The following is a 15,975-nucleotide window of genomic DNA, read 5'->3' as shown; positions in this document are numbered from 1 at the left end:
GTGAAAAACCTTACTAATTGGCTGCGACGGGTGGTGGCGGGATTAACGACACATTTATATTTACGCGATCTAACCCAAAAAACCCTCCATTTTGGACGTGCATAATCGTTGGTTGCTCCCTGATCCAGAGCGCTCCTCTGTCGGTGCAATTCAAGGCGCGTATCTCCCAATGCTTCTTGGCACACTTTTCACATTTTGCGCCATGGCTTTTGTTTATGAACATGCTTTTCAAACCATACACCATCGCGGGCAATGCCCACTCATTGAACACTTGATTCTTCTTCTGGCACTTATTTTTAATCATAAAATTGAGTTTCACAAAAGCACCTGCTCTCACTTGCTTCTTAAATTTAATCATTTTATTCCAAACAAACACGGCTGCGTTTTCCAACAAAATGTCTCCATTCGCTTCGTGAAACGTCTCCACGACTTTTGCTCCACACATATGTGTCTCGAGCCCAACTCGCAAAGTTCATCATCAGTCGATTCTCCTGGAGTTCACTTCAACTGCCCGTTCTCATCAATCATTACGTGGGGGGCTGTGTGACCGCACATCAGAGTCATGCGGACTGGATGACTAAGCAGTACATATATATGTCAGTTGAATGTCTTTCGCGCTGTACGTATCGAACCGTGATAATGGGAGGTGCGGCGGAAGAACAACAAACAAAAAGCAGTTCTAATGTAGTTTAACACGTAGGCTTTCGCGACCAATATTATTCATAATAAGGTTTTTGGGTTAGATCGCGTTATTATGAATTATGAGTTCTAAAGTAATTAGTTTCAAATCGAGATTTAAAAGTACATAGATCTGGGGGCTTACTAATATCTAACGGAAGTGCGTTCCAGACGGCCGCAGAAGCGCATCTGAAAGTGCCTTTGTTCAACGGTTTGCCAAAAGCCGCCGCTGCAAGGATCACCGGAGTTCGCGCGATGGTTTAAGCTCCTAGACGAGATCAGCAAGGTATCGTGGTTCATTTTGTGCCAGGCACTTTGTGTGTGTAATGGAAGCTAATGGGGCTCGGCGAGCAATGGACGGACACGGTCGGACGTTCTCTATGCAGAGGGCTGCTCCAGCCACCCGACGGGAATACAAAGTAGGCAGCTCTCACCTTCTCTCCCAGTGGGCCCCTAGGTCCGGCAATTCCCACTGACCCCTGTAGACCCAGTTCCCCTTTGTCACCCTGTAAAGGTGCAGCAATAGAGACAGAGATAGAGAGAAGGGTGGGGGGGGGGGGGTGAGATGGCAGTGATGAGTTACGAATTCAGATTTAGCAGGAGTCAGAGACGGGCTCCACATGCAGTGCTGGTGGTAGGGGTGAGTTTTAAACAGCACGCACACGTGGGTAATAAGCATTAATGCGTTATGCAAAAAAATTACCCATCGGCATTTCATCGAAGAACTGCATTGTGGTCCTATTTTCTTAGGTCGCCATGGGAATACATTTGATGAAATGTGGCCGACAGGCATGAATATAAGCGAACTAAAACGAATACTTCTGGTGCATCAAGCAAATAAAGACAGTCTAGCTTACAGCAGACATTAAAGATCCCGTGACATTACACAAAAAAGACTATGAGGCCATGTGCGCCAGAATTACACTCACAATGTAATTACTGCACAGCAAAACCTTATTAATTCGACACATATGGGGCTGTGGCCTTGCCGGATTATCCAATATTCCAAATTATGTCCAACAGTACTCCCCAGTGCCTCCTGCCCCAATTAGAAAAATAATCACAATTAGTTTGCTAAACTTTTCACACCGCATACGCATTGACACACACCCTGCATCAATTCTGTCCTAAACTTTGGATTTGTCTCGCAGACTCAGGATTTTATACTTCAGCCCCTTTCTGTTACTTCTTGATGGAGGTGGAGACGGCATTTCTGAGAGGGTTGGCGGTAACAGAGTGCACACACAAGGGAAAGTCCAAAACGATCGGTCTGCACTGACGCTCACCACACTCGCCACGCTCACAACGCTCACCACGCTCACCACGCTCACCACGCTCGCCGCTCTCACCACACTCACCACGCTCACCACACTCGCCACGCTCACCACGCTCACCACGCTCACCACACTCGCCGCGCTCGCCACGCTCACCACGCTCACCACGCTCGCCACGCTCACCACGCTCACCACGCTCACCACACTCGCCGCTCTCACCACGCTCACCACGCTCACCACACTCGCCACGCTCACCACGCTCACCACTCTCACCACACTCACCACGCTCACCACGCTCACCACGCTCAACACGCTCACCACGCTCGCCACTCTCACCACGCTCACCACGCTCACCAAAATTGTGTCTTTCTGCGATTCGTGTGTTTTTTGTTGTACGTAAAGTGCGTTAAGATGCCGTGGTAGTTAGGTGCCCGATAACTAAAAATCCCGATCCTCAAGTCCTGACCCCAAGTGTCTGGTGTTGTCACGTTCTGACCTGCCCCTACAGGACATCTGTGAAAAAGAACTTGATAGTTAGTTGAACACGTAGGCTTCCGCGACCAATATCATCCATAATAGAGGATTATGAGCTTGGTCGCGTAAATATAAATGTGTCGTTAAACCAGCCAGTATAAATAAATACAAATTCGGATACCGATTCTAGCTCCACGTTTACCTTCTGCCCTGGCATCCCAGAGTCACCTTTCAATCCCATCTCTCCATCCAGCCCGTTGAAGCCACGTTCACCCTGCGTTCACACACACATTGCGATTGACACACGCACAGATACACAAGGGCACGTTGCAGTGGGTAGATCCTGGCTGCCACTTATGACGAGTCCTCCGGGAGGTAAGTATCTATGGCAGTGGCCTCCAAATCGCCCCTACCCCATCAAACTCCTAAAAGCCAATTATTACTAACATCTCAATACACGTTCATCACCAGAACGTGATGCTGACTTTTACCATTGCCACTTTCAAAATGTATCCTGCACGGTATCCATGCTTATGTGTGCATTCCCCCAGAAAAGATTAAGAATCGCCGATTTAGAGAGAGTGCGTCTGTGTGTGTGTAGGTTAGCGCGCTGCACTACAAACCTGGCGACCCGGGTTCGAATCCTGGTCATGGCCAACACCAGTGATGATTATCTGAACCGGTCCTGGGCCTCCCCTAGGTTGACTCAGCCTCAAATAAATACCTGGTGTGGTGCTTAAATATTGCCACTGGGGAGACAAAGGCGGACGGGCGTGGTGCTGGCCACCCACCGCCTCGTGTGGCATGCCGGCCTTCATAGGTGCTCGCTAACAGCACTTGCCCCAACAGTCTGTTAAGGCTATGCGGGAAATCTTTGTCTTTGTAGGTTGTGGGTGTGGGTGATGCTCGTGCTCACTGGCTCTCCTTTGTTGCCTCTCGCTCCGGGTAGTCCTTCAACACCCACTGAGTTTCCCTGCACAGCAATAATCACAGGGCCAACGAACAGGAAATATAATTGATGAGTATTCAATACATTTTCTTTGTCCGCAACGTTATCCAGATTGTGATATCGGTGTCATAACCTGCGACAAACAATCCCTTGTGATCCCTGGAAATAACGGCCCCAAGTAAGTGGATATCACAGAGATACCTCTGGTTTACACAGTTGATGATAAGTAAAGTAAAAGATAGAAAAATCTGTAAAAAATAAAAATCCGTACCTTGTCACCTTTAGACCCAGGACTTCCAGGGTCACCCTGAAAGAGAATGATGACACATTTAAACAAAAATGAAACTTCTCTCGATGTGCGTTAGTTAGTGCGCAAGTCTGCTTCGCAGCAGACGTCCAAGATCCCGTGTGGCATCGCTCAGAAAGACAGCAGGCCACGTGTGCTGGTGTCACTGTCCACACTTTAAGAATTCCTCGGCAAGTTACCGATCTGGGTAAAATCACAGAGAAACATCATGCCCCTCACCTCTTCAGCCCTCACCCGACCAGGATCTCATCCATTTAGTTTGGTGTACGAGGAGCTTTGAGCTTTGGCTCCGTGCCTCGTGAGTTCTCGATGGAAAATTGCGTCCGACCCGTGGCACATGGGCGCTATATATTGTGCTTATTTTTCATGTTGTTGTTTAAAAATGTGCTTACATTATTATTTTGGAGAAATCGGCCAAACAATACCAAAGAAGGACTCTCTTGAGATGGAGCCTTGAGACTTTGCTGAGACATTCCAAGAGTAAACTAAATAATAATAATATTAACCTTGTTTTTATTTAAATGCATGGACACGTTTTCCAACGATAAGAACATTCCCATTGGCCAAGGTATTTTCATGAAACCGCACAAAGGGCGTTTGCTCCCCATTTCGACACAAACGCCATTTGCCGTTCGTTCAAGAGATGTGTTTTGTTAGCAGGCGTTCGGCAATGGCGAGCTGATGCTGTTATTGTTTACGCTAGACAAAAACAAATGCCGGTCACCTTTGCTCGAAGCGAAGTGAATTCATCGAATGAAAAGTGGAGAGAAAAAAAAAGAATACTTCAATTACCGGCGCTGGAATAGAAAAATTAAAAACGTCAACAGAAAACTCCCCCCCCCCCCCCACTTCTGCATGAATTGATATTGGCTGTGACAATGGCCCATTTGTGTTCCAAATAGCGCCACGCGACGGAGAGGCTAATGTAGCACGACGCCACATAATGGCCGTGTCAAACCACTGGGCTCGCATGGCTTAGAGCATGGGTTTGGCCACCCGTGATGGAAGCATTGAATGAGGTATACACACACACACATTTATATTTTTTGATCTTGCTGCCAGGAAAACGAAAAAAGTAGGAACATTATGTACGCATGCTGAACTTCTTTCACGCCGCACGTAGCCAACAGTCGCTAATCGGAGGCTTGTGTGAATTCCCACGTTGCGTCCATACTTTTGTGATGTCATTCATATTGGTTGATGAAAAAAGGATGGTAAAAATATGACTATCAACAAAATACTGTATTTACAAAGACGCATAACTTAAAAGATTACTCGGGTTTCCCTCGTTCTGTGCACAGTATATACAGCTCACCTGTCACGACGGCAAATTGGTTCCACAAAACCGGCCGTTAAGTGATTTGGTTGTTAAGCGAGCATAGGAAATACACGTTAAAGGCTTCATTCGTTCTAATAGCATCGAAATGAACGTTTTTCACCCAAAGAACGTATTTTATAATATTAATACATAAATATACTAACATTATAAACACACAATATTAAAATAAACACGGTTACTCGATGCATGAATTAATATTTACTGTACCTACAACAGCCCGTCATTAACAGGGGAAAGGTCGGTAAGCGAACACATTGGGCTCTATGGAGGCACTACACTACTATACACTACACTATAGACTACACATTGGGCTCTTTGGTGGCACTACACTACTATACACTACACTATACACTACTATACACTACACTATAGACTACACTATACACTACACTACTGTAAACTATAGATTTGGCTCTATGGAGGCTCGTTGTAAAGTGATGAGTCGTGAACAGGGGTGGTCGTTAAGAGGGGTTCTACACTACACTACTATATACTACACTATACACTACATGGACATTGCTCTACACTACACTACTATACACTACATTGCTATACACTACACTACTATACACTACACTATACACTACACTACTATACACTACACTGCTATACACGACACTACTATAGACTACACTATACACTACACATTTGGCTCTATGGAGGCCCATCGTTAACAGGAGTGGTCGTTCAGAGGGGGTTCTCCAGTACACGCGGCTATGCGGTTGGACGTGGGACAACACGAAGTCTGTGTCCTGAGCGAGCTACTCGCGGCACGCAGCTGCCCTGCGTGCTTTCACTTTGCGTGCCCCCCCCCCCCTATTTTTTTTGGAACGCATCTACTGCCACCGCACAGCGACTCGGCAACAACATACCTTCGTTCCAATGTCTCCCGAGAGACCAGGGAGACCCTGCGTTGAGACAAGAAACAGTGACATTCATTGTGACGTGAAACTCGTCTCAAGGCGTAACGCCCGAAGACGGGGATAGAAAAGAAATACGGATGATAAATACGCGATGAATCAGGCAATGGCTCTTCGTCATTGTCGAGCATAGCAGCGAGATCTCCGCGTCGTTCATTTTTCTTCTTCTTGGTTCTTTCGGTAAAGTCACGTAGAAGGGAAATAATAAAATAATAAAAATAAAACATTAAAAAATATAATTCTCAGGACGTTTCGGCCACAACGCAAGCAGCCGTCCTCAGGTGAAGAACAGGGCTGTCGGAAAGGCAGCGTCTGAATGAACACCACCAAGCTTGGCAGCGTATATTTAAGCTGGGTTGGAGGAGGAGGGAGCCTTGACAAATGAATTTGCATATCAACAGGAATTTAGCATATTTATGGATCGTGCACAACAGCCAATGCAAGCCAGCGTCACCATTTAAAAAAACATTTTTTAAAAACTATTTATGTTGCCAGCCATCTAAATGTGTTTCATGACCCATTGACGGCTGTCCTTATTTGTGCTGCAGAGTCGCGGTCACTTATTGTTATCTGTGAAATATTCGTGCGCGCAATAAATTGCGTTGTCGTCACGATCATTGACGACTTTGGAAACGAGCGTTTCGATGATTTGGCTGATGTACATTTCCACACGATGAAGAGCCACTTCGTTGAGCCTTCAACTGTGGCCAGGTCGCTTCTGAAAAAGAACGACTTAGCTCAGTGGGCCTTACCTGGTCAAATAAGAATTGAAATAGTTTTAATTTAATGTGTCTAGAGGGTGCGGGGGAGTAGCTGGCAAATGTGCTCGTCACACCGACGATAGTTACCTCTGAGAGAGCAGGCATCTGTGTGGCAGAGACCACGCATGTGGCTGCTTCCACGCTCAACTAAATGTTACATAAAGCATCATTGCGGAGAATACAATTAACTAAATTAATAATCAATGTCTGCTTAAAATATCCTCCTGTACACGTAATTGTTTTTATTTTATTACGTATCCAATGTATTATATAGTTTCGTGTCAAACTAGGACCCATGTCTCCGAGTGATGGTCCTGCCCTACACACATGCTGACCCAATGCTGGCGGTTCGCCAACATTGGTTCAAGGGATCCTGACCCTGTTAATGAGACACTGAATGTCGAAACCGGTCCAGAGTACGCTGTTAAAATGATGTACTCCCAGAGGGCCGGTGTGGGTGATGGGATCTGTTAGGGGCAGATCTGGGACTGAGGTTTTGTTCTCCGCCGATTGATATTGTGCCCAAAGATCATGCTGATGCTGGCCACCCGGATGCTGAGTGCCCTTGGGTCTATGGAGCCACTCTAAGAGAGTACTTTGCCTACTCTTCCACACTGGCCAGACGTCTTGAATGGGGGTGGGAGTCGCCACACTTTACCCCGCCACACGCGACACGACGATCGGCTAGCTGTGGTTGTGCCCATGTCTCCTGCTGAGTGGAGGGAGTATTTTAAGAAACTTCCTTCACTGTTTCAACTGCCGAGCGCCGCGAGGATTGCAAGTCCAGCGTGCTGACCGTTGCTTGTCCGACTGGCATCCGATTGGAGCGACACAATTACTCCACAACGCCGGTCATGTGCCAACTGTAGTAAGATGCTCTCACCATGGAACCTTTGGGACCGACTAATCCGGGTCTTCCGTCTTCTCCCTACGAGGAACAAAACACTCACATTGAGGCACGTGCGTACGCAGCGTACGGATTACTTGAACAGCAGCCACGAGCCAGTGGTGGAAATGCCACGTTCCCATGCCAGGGGCCACACTTTTCCATGCTTAAGTGGCAGTAATCTTTTTGCCGTGCTTTCACTCTCAAGCAATTGGATTAATGTATGTCCGTCCGAAACTACTGCAGAGCAGTGCATCGGCCCCATGTTAGAGAATAGCTCATGCAACTGGATATCACGGAAACTGCTTCTCAGATCACTTAAGGTGACCTCTGATGCACTCCAGGCCACTGTCCTTTCCTGCCTGCTCTGCTGCCGAGATATTCGCAGCATTGAAGTCAAAAAGCAACCATTCGAATTCTCAAAGCTGGAAATTTGCCAAAATTGAGAAAGTGAAAAATACATTTGAATGGTTTTTTTTTGGACACTGATGGACTCAGCTGAGACCATGAACTCGCTACAACCTGACAGCCCGGTTTGATCGCAGGTGACGAATGTAGGTTTAAAATCCAGGATCTCAGCAGGGTCCGCTGAATGATTTAGCTCCCGAGTCACCAGGCCACGTCTGTGCTACTTATTTGATTGGCTCTGCATGAGATGATGATTAGCTAAGCTGACCTGTGACCCGAATAAGAATTAACCACCTTTTGTTCGTGGGTGTCTATTTACCAGTGGCAGTGACTCAAAAGCCGTGTAATGTAATTCAGAGATCAATGGCGCACTTTGGATGAAATTAAAGTTAAAACAAAACTGCCATTGTTTATTAAAGCTCCTATCACAGAGCTGTTGTGTAACACCACTCTTGTTTATTTTTAGTAAAATAATTAGATTCATTTCCATCTAAACTTTTATGTCATTATCTTTTCCAAATTTCTGTAATGTTTAATCAAGAGTTTTGTACCACTTTAATTAAAATTTGTCATATTTTCCGTGGCACGTCTTTCCTTCAGCGTAGACAAGCGCGTAGTCACACTCAACTCAGCATTTCGTAACGAACTCTTTAGCTTGAATCAATGTCATACTGAACTTTATTCCATCGCACGTAATTAGCCGGCAAAGGATAATCATTCGATAGGGGGGGGAAAAGGAGGTCATTATTGGAGAGCATGCTTTTACGCGTAATCAGAACACGAAGATTGATGGGCTTAAATCCCGTCCGATGATTTGTGGCGCGGAGCAACGGAATCAGCTGGCTCGTTACATCGCAGGACCGTGAGAGGCGGCGGCTGCGGCTAGGGGAGGCCTTCATCCAGCAGTGGATTCACCGTAGCTCACGATGATGAATGTGTAGTTGATGGCAGAGGTTTTGGATGGGCCCCGTGCACCGTGATCAGAGTGGGCAAGTGAGAGCGTGGACGCAGTCGAGAACCCTTTGTGTTCTTAGGCGTCGATGTGCGTCACGCAGGGGGTTGTGGGGAACGGTAGCGTAGCGGTTATCGCACCGCGCTACGAACCCAGCGACCCGAGTTCAATTCCCGCTCACGGCCACCACCAGTGACGATTATCTGAACCGGTCCTGGGCCTCCCCTAGGTCGACCTAGCCTCAAATCATCGCCATTGGGCGTAGTGCTGGCCCCCCACCCCCTCGTGTGACGTGCTGGTCTTCATAGGCGCTCGCTAACCATACTTACCCCAGCAGTCAGTTAAGGCTACACAGGGGATCTTTGTCTTTTTGAGGGTGAAGGTTGCGATGGGTGGGACACGGTGAGGAGGATGTTGGAGGGCAAGTAACTGAGAGAGGCATTGGAGGAGTAGCTCGCTTCACTCACTTACTAACCAAAATATTGTTTGTGTTTTACCAGGTTAGTGCCCGCTGTGCTGCATAGCTCTGCTTGTTATTTTTTTTGTGATCAAGGTCAGAAGGCCTAAAAAAAGCAGATGGCGATAGCGATGAGACTGTGAGATGAAACCTTGGACGTGGAGTGCCAACTGTTGCAACAGACGCGTGATCTTGGCAGGAGGAAGGAAGCAATGGGAATGTTGGGTAATGTCACGACCAGTGACTGGATTCATCTGTTGACGTTTGCTGATTTTGTGACAGGTTTGATCACCGAGTGAGATGGTTGCTATAATACAATTTCCAAATCCGTAATTATTTGAGAATTAAACCCTTAAAAAAAGACACACGCATGCTTTTAGTTCTTAATCCTGCCGGTCATGCAAACATCTATTCCTTAATAAAGCTGCATATTATTTGATTCACATTTAAAAATATTTTTTTAAAAATCTGCATAATCTCCGCAGAGTTTGCATATAAGAACGTTCATTTCCTAAGCTCCGATTTACCACAGGCCCTTCGAATATGGTGCTCCAATTACACAACTCTGTAACTTTCGCGTGGAATTAGCAGCACCACCCCAATTCAGTTTTTTTTATTTGTAGCACTATATTTCAAATTAAAAAAATTGTCTCTCAATATTAAGCGCCTGCCCAATCACGTAAATGCCTTTAATCAGCAACGGGTGGCGCTGCGGTTAAAGCACTGGAACTCCACAGTTGGACAGCTGCGAGTTCAAAGTTGCAAGGTCAGGGATCAACTCAGCGAAGCATCCCCCCGTGGGAGCTGATAAAATAGTTGATCGTTTTCAAATAAATACCACTTAGTGCCAACTCTTAACGGAGGTCATCCTATGGAAAGAGTGGCTTCATACAGGGTAACGAGGAATTTCCACCTCTGACGGGCAGTTCCTTTATCATCATTTAACATTTTTAACATAATCGTATTTTTTCAGAATATCTATTCATACTGGAGGAATCCGATGACCTTATAAAGCTTTTTGTCGAAGATATCCAGTAGATGCTTCACGTTTCCTTGCATCTCGACATGCACCCAAATTGGTTTCAATGCGTGAACCAAGGTGTCTTGCCAAAGACCACTCGCCCCAACAGTGCATACAGGCTATATGGGGGAGGGGGGTCGTCGCCTTTTGCTTTGCCCAAATGTGTAAGGAGGCTTGGAGTGAATGCACGGCGAGTGGGCACATGCAGGTGATGGCTGGGATGTGTGGTTCAAATAACGTGTGTGTCTGCTCAATGCAGCGTGATTGAAGAGAAGTGGGCGCAGGGAGAGATTGAAACCACTGGGCCCTTATCTCCGGTAGAGAAATGAGCCGAGCGAAAATGTGTCTGGATTCAAGTGGACGCACGCACGCACGCGCACTCATGCACCAGCGCACGCACCCCATGCGCGTACGTGTGTGTGTGTGTGTGCGCATAAGAGCGAGCGGTGGTGTAGTGGTTAGCGTGCCGTGCTATGAACCCGGCATGACCCGAGTTCAATTCCCACTCACGGGCAACGCAAGTGGCGATTATCTGATCCGGGCATGGCCCTCCCCTAGGTCGGCTCAGCCTCCATTGAGTACATGGTGTGATGTGTAAACGTCGTCACCAGGAAGACAAAAGGTGGCTGGGTGTGGTGCTGGCTACCTCTTGCATTAACAGCACTTGCCCCAACAGCCTGTTCAGGCTATTCGGGGGATCTTTGTCCTTCATACATTCCCAGCGCATCGGTACGTGTCTTGCAAGCACAAACCCGTGAGATGCACATGCGCGCAAACTCTGACGTACATCGATGTCAGAGGTGTGGCTCAGTGATCGTTGCAAGCAGCTCGTAAATGGGAAGGCTGAGAGTTCAAAGCCTGGTTGGGGCTTGACGCCGGCCATCATCCCTGCACGGTCAATAAAGTGAGTACCGCTTTGTGCGGACGTCAATAATGGTTGTTCTCTGGATATACTCGCCCCTGTCATAAGAATGTGGAATTTTCCCCAATGGCTCAGGGCTATGAATAGGAGGCGAGCACAGCCTCAAGGAATAACTTTTGCTTTTTTTGTCGCAATTAAAACTCAATTCCGCCAATTTCAGAAATTAAATGAATCGTCACAATTCAGCAATGCAATGTGAATTAAGAATAGATTATTTTTATTTTAGACTTTAAGCGATTCACCCACTTGCATAACAACAACCGCTGTTCGTCACTAAATGGCAGCAACGTCACCACGGCTTTTGTGCCAGGCTCGGTGCATCTTGAGGGCATCGCGCGAAGTATGCGAGGCTGGCAGGGGGGTCACGGGACAGAGCCAAGTGTTCAGGGTTGACTGCCATGAATTGGTAGATGCACCAGCTCATGTTTATACACCGCACCAGCTACTCATTTGAGGTTGAGTTGACTTAGGGGTGACCCAGGACCGGTTCAGTTGATCGCTATCAATGGTGTTGGCCATGAGTGGAATCGAACTCGGGTGACCAGGTCAGTAGCGCAGCGTGCTAACCACTACAAAGACAAAGATCCCCGTATAGCCTTAACAGACTGTAGGGGCAAGTGCTGTTAAGCGAGCACCTATGAAGGCCGGAATGGCACACGAGGGGGTGGGTGGCCAGCACCACGCCCGGCCGCCGTTGTCTCCCCAGTGGCGATGTTTACACACTGCACCAGGTACTCATTGGAGGCTGAGTCGAGCTAGGGGTGACCCAGGACCGGTTCAGATAATCACTATCACCGGTGTTGGCTGTGAGCGGGAATCAAATTCGGGTCGCCGGGTTCGTAGCGAAGCACGCTGACCGCTACACTACCACTCCCCAAACCACTACACCACCATGCACTCACACAACACCAACAACAACACACATGCACATAGGCCCAAATACGTACCCGAATTCCAGGTTCACCTCTCTCTCCTCTCAGTCCAGGTGTTCCTACCCCAGTCTCTCCCTACAACAAGGAGGAGTCACACGTCACGTGAAGACAATTCATAAAAAACTGAAACTTCACATTGCCGGCGATCATTTTCCTCGTATCCTACTACAATCCGTCGAATCGGGCGTTGCAGAACTGGCTGAAGGAATCTCCGCGTGCCGAGGATACACAGCAAGCGGCTGACGTCACTCGGCAGGCCTACCTTGTCACCCTTGTCTCCCCTGGAGCCCACAAGGCCCTGCAGCGCACAAACACAGCGCAGACGTTCACACGTGACAAGAGAAACAACGCAATATTCAATATCCTTAGCAACACATCCCAGTTTTTATCCATATTTGTTCGTTGGATTGTGGCTATGTAGCGGAGCGGTCATGTAGCGGTTAGCGTGCTGCACTATGGACTCAGCAGAGGCACGAGTTTGATCGGCGCTCACGGCCGACACCGGTGACGATTATCCGAACCGGTCCTCTGACTCCCCCTCGGTCGGTTCAGCTCCGAATGAGTGCCCGGTGCGGTGTGTGGGGAGACAAAGGCGGCCGGCCGTGGTGCTGGTCACCCACCCACTCTCGTGTGGCGGGATTCGCAGGTGCTCGCTAACAGCACTTTCCGCAACAGGCTCTTAAGGCTATACGGGGGATCTTTGTCTTTGTCTGAGTATTAGTTTTATGCCAAAAGTCTTGTTATCAACCCTCCGTCACCCGACAACATTGCCACGCTGACAAAGATTTAATTTGTACTTATCAATGTGTTGGTGAAATTTGTACCAATATAGCTCCTTACCCTAGGTTTAAAAGCTTTCTCACGCCTGAAGTCAAGATCAATATTGACTTAAAGCTTTCGTGACTGCAGGAATTCATATTCTTGGGTCTTTCGGAAAAGTCACGTAGATAGGTTCAAAGAAAATAACAAAAAATAACAAAAAACTGCGACGTTTCGATCGCAACACGAGCGGTCGTCCACGTTTGTTGCGATCGAAACGTCGTAGTTTTTTGTTCCCATGCTTTCATGGCCGGCGGTGGTGGCTATGTCACGTGGCTGCTGTAACCCAGCGCTGCGGAGGCAGCGGTGAGGGTGTTGGTGGATCACGGCAGACACAGATGTTGTTGTGAAACTCCCTTCGCGTGATTGTCGAGGAGATGCTCGTAACTTGGCTCGCCAGGGGAATACCGTACAGCAGAAAATGTGGACTCATCTAAACGCTCATGAATTGGTCGATAACACCTTTGTATATCGAGGACTGCAGAGCTTGGGAAATTGTTGGCTCTGACTCATCGCGCGGCTACCTCCTTGCTTGTCCTTGGTTCCAAACCTCTGAGTTGTTTTCTCTCTCTCTCTTCGCGAGCGAGATGATGCTGTGCGGCGTATTACAAGTTGAAGTTATTAGAATTGTTGCGATGTCGATTTCCACCACCACCCGTGGTGACCTCCGGGGCGAGATCGCAGCTCGCAATATACTTTGTGTTTGGAGGAAACTGACCCGTAAACAACAGCAGCTACTATCTCCACTCGTTCGGTCCGTGCATTGATGTGCAAGATCCATTCAGAGTGACTACGTTTATGCATTCAATTGTTTTGTTTTTCCAGCACCACTGTGGCAAAAGTTATATTCCCAAGCGGCTTTGCTTTTCGTTCGCATTATAGAATGTACGTAGTCATCCTGTTACGTTTCAACAAAACAACAAACTTTGTATACTTCCCTCTCGTGCAATCTACAGGAGACACTTTGCGCAATAATACGGTCGTGCAATTGCTGCGTATTGAGTGATATTGCACACGTGCAGATCAACTGAATACAATGTATATCTTTGTTTTACCAAGTTTAATTGACACACAAGACACGTTTACGATGTGGGATGGTTGTCTGTGTTGCACCTACCGGAGGCCCTATGGGTCCAGGAGGGCCGGACGGGCCCATGTCACCATCCCTGCCAGGAAATCCAAGGGGACCCTGCAAAGAGAATACAACAGTGGCATGAGCGAAATCAAGGCAGGCCGAAAAGCTCGTTCTTTCAAAATAGTGATTCAGATAGTTCCCACGATCGTTTGAAATTATAACCAAAAAAACACTATGGGTAAATATAGTTTGTAGAGGAGCAGTGGTGCTGTGGTTAGCAGCACTGTCCAGCGGACCCATGATTCCGAGACCATGGGTCAAGTGCCAACTGGGTGACCAGTTTCAGTATCTGATAGACGGAAAGAAGAGACGGTGAGGTGTTGTGGTGGCATCGTCATTATCATCATCAATGCCAATAACCATGAAAACCCATTCATTTTTAACTTGGCCTTTGACACTATACAAATATCCACGTGCATTTGATACAATAACCCTGTGTATATGTATTGTTATTATTATTATTGGGTCGTTTGTTAACCCAGGAAAGCCTAACTGAGTCTCCTGACTCTGTTTCAGGAGGGTTTCCTGGTTGTATGGCATTCTCTCGATTATAAAATATTTTTTTTTATCTCAAAATAACCCCAATAGTTGGGGTGCATCTTATAGTTCAAAGAAAACGGGAACAGCCACTAAAAAATATTTCTAAACTACTTTTATTTTACTAGGTAAGGTCCACGGAGCCATACAACTTTTTTTCAGAAGCAACCTGGCCACAAATGAGACCCTAAAGGCAAGTGGCGTATCACGTGGCAATGTACAGCGGCCAAATACTCTAAACGCACGTTTCTGAAATGTGGAGGGAAAAACCAGCGGACCCGGAGAAAAATCCACGCGACCACGGAGTGAGAGACACTGCAAACTCCAAATATACAGCAGCAGGCGTCAGGGTTGGGATCGAAACCCACGACCTCCTGTACACCAGGCGAGGTAGTTAACATCTCGCCACGTATCCCAGACACGTGTTGCTCCGTGGCCTGGTTAATCAATGTCAGTCACCTTCTCTCCCGGAGGGCCTATCTGGCCCGGCGCGCCAGTCTCTCCACGGGTCCCGGCAAGGCCGGAATTTCCCTGGATCCCTTGAGGACCTGGGTTCCCGGGGAGGCCGGGCGGTCCCGAGACTCCCTGTGAAAGGATATAGACGAGGAAGAAACATCACGCAAAGCCATGGCATTCTGCAATGCTTTTCCAAAGAGTGTTTTTGATGATCCTCAAGTGCTGGGAATCAAACTCAGGTCACCAGGCCCTTAGAGTAGTGCACGAACCACTGTGCCACCACTCGCCACAACATAAGACAACGATCCCCCCAATATCCTTAAGACAGGCATGTGCTGTTAGCGAGCACCTATTAAGGCCGTCACGGCACACATAGGCCGCACCTCCGATTAGCATAAGAAGCTCAACATACACACAGGCATACAATCGGGTCGGCGGTCAACAGCACACTTTGCCACCTTTGTCTCTCCAGTTCTGATATTTATATACTGTACCAGGTACCCATTTAAGGCTGAGTCAACCTAGGGGAGGGCCCAGGAACCGTTTCAAATATTCACCACTGTTGTTGGTCGTGAGCAGGAATCGAACTCGGGCCACCAGGTTAGTAGCGCAGTGCAGTAACCACTGGACTAGCGCTCCCCAGATGACACACACGCACCACACGCACGCGCCCACCCACGTAACTGTGTCAGCATTACTAATAATGATACCACAAAGGAACAAATGACGGAGAAAGTTCTGGCTAATT

The 15,975-nt window shown here is 47.6% G+C and overlaps 1 protein-coding gene across 3 annotated transcripts in view; it reads right to left on the bottom strand.

Moving 5' to 3' along the window:
- LOC133356529 (collagen alpha-1(VII) chain-like) overlaps window positions 1-15,975 on the bottom strand; it is a 71,803-nt gene that overhangs the window by 18,284 nt on the left and 37,544 nt on the right. For all 3 annotated transcript variants that reach the window (XM_061574083.1, XM_061574082.1, XM_061574084.1), the window contains 10 exons: window positions 15,231-15,356; window positions 14,217-14,288; window positions 12,543-12,578; window positions 12,296-12,355; window positions 7,586-7,630; window positions 5,894-5,929; window positions 3,647-3,682; window positions 3,343-3,399; window positions 2,629-2,700; window positions 1,113-1,184 (listed from right to left, as the gene is read on the bottom strand). In XM_061574083.1, the coding sequence (XP_061430067.1) occupies window positions 1,113-1,184; window positions 2,629-2,700; window positions 3,343-3,399; window positions 3,647-3,682; window positions 5,894-5,929; window positions 7,586-7,630; window positions 12,296-12,355; window positions 12,543-12,578; window positions 14,217-14,288; window positions 15,231-15,356 (612 nt within the window). The remainder of the gene's footprint in view (window positions 1-1,112; window positions 1,185-2,628; window positions 2,701-3,342; window positions 3,400-3,646; window positions 3,683-5,893; window positions 5,930-7,585; window positions 7,631-12,295; window positions 12,356-12,542; window positions 12,579-14,216; window positions 14,289-15,230; window positions 15,357-15,975) is intronic.

The sequence above is a fragment of the Lethenteron reissneri genome, chromosome 54 (assembly GCF_015708825.2).
Source record: "Lethenteron reissneri isolate LAM-NWPU_2019-01 chromosome 54, ASM1570882v1, whole genome shotgun sequence".
Taxonomy (NCBI): domain Eukaryota; kingdom Metazoa; phylum Chordata; class Hyperoartia; order Petromyzontiformes; family Petromyzontidae; genus Lethenteron; species Lethenteron reissneri.
The sequence above is the reverse complement of the archived record's forward strand: the minus strand, read 5'-3'. Positions and strand labels throughout refer to the sequence as shown.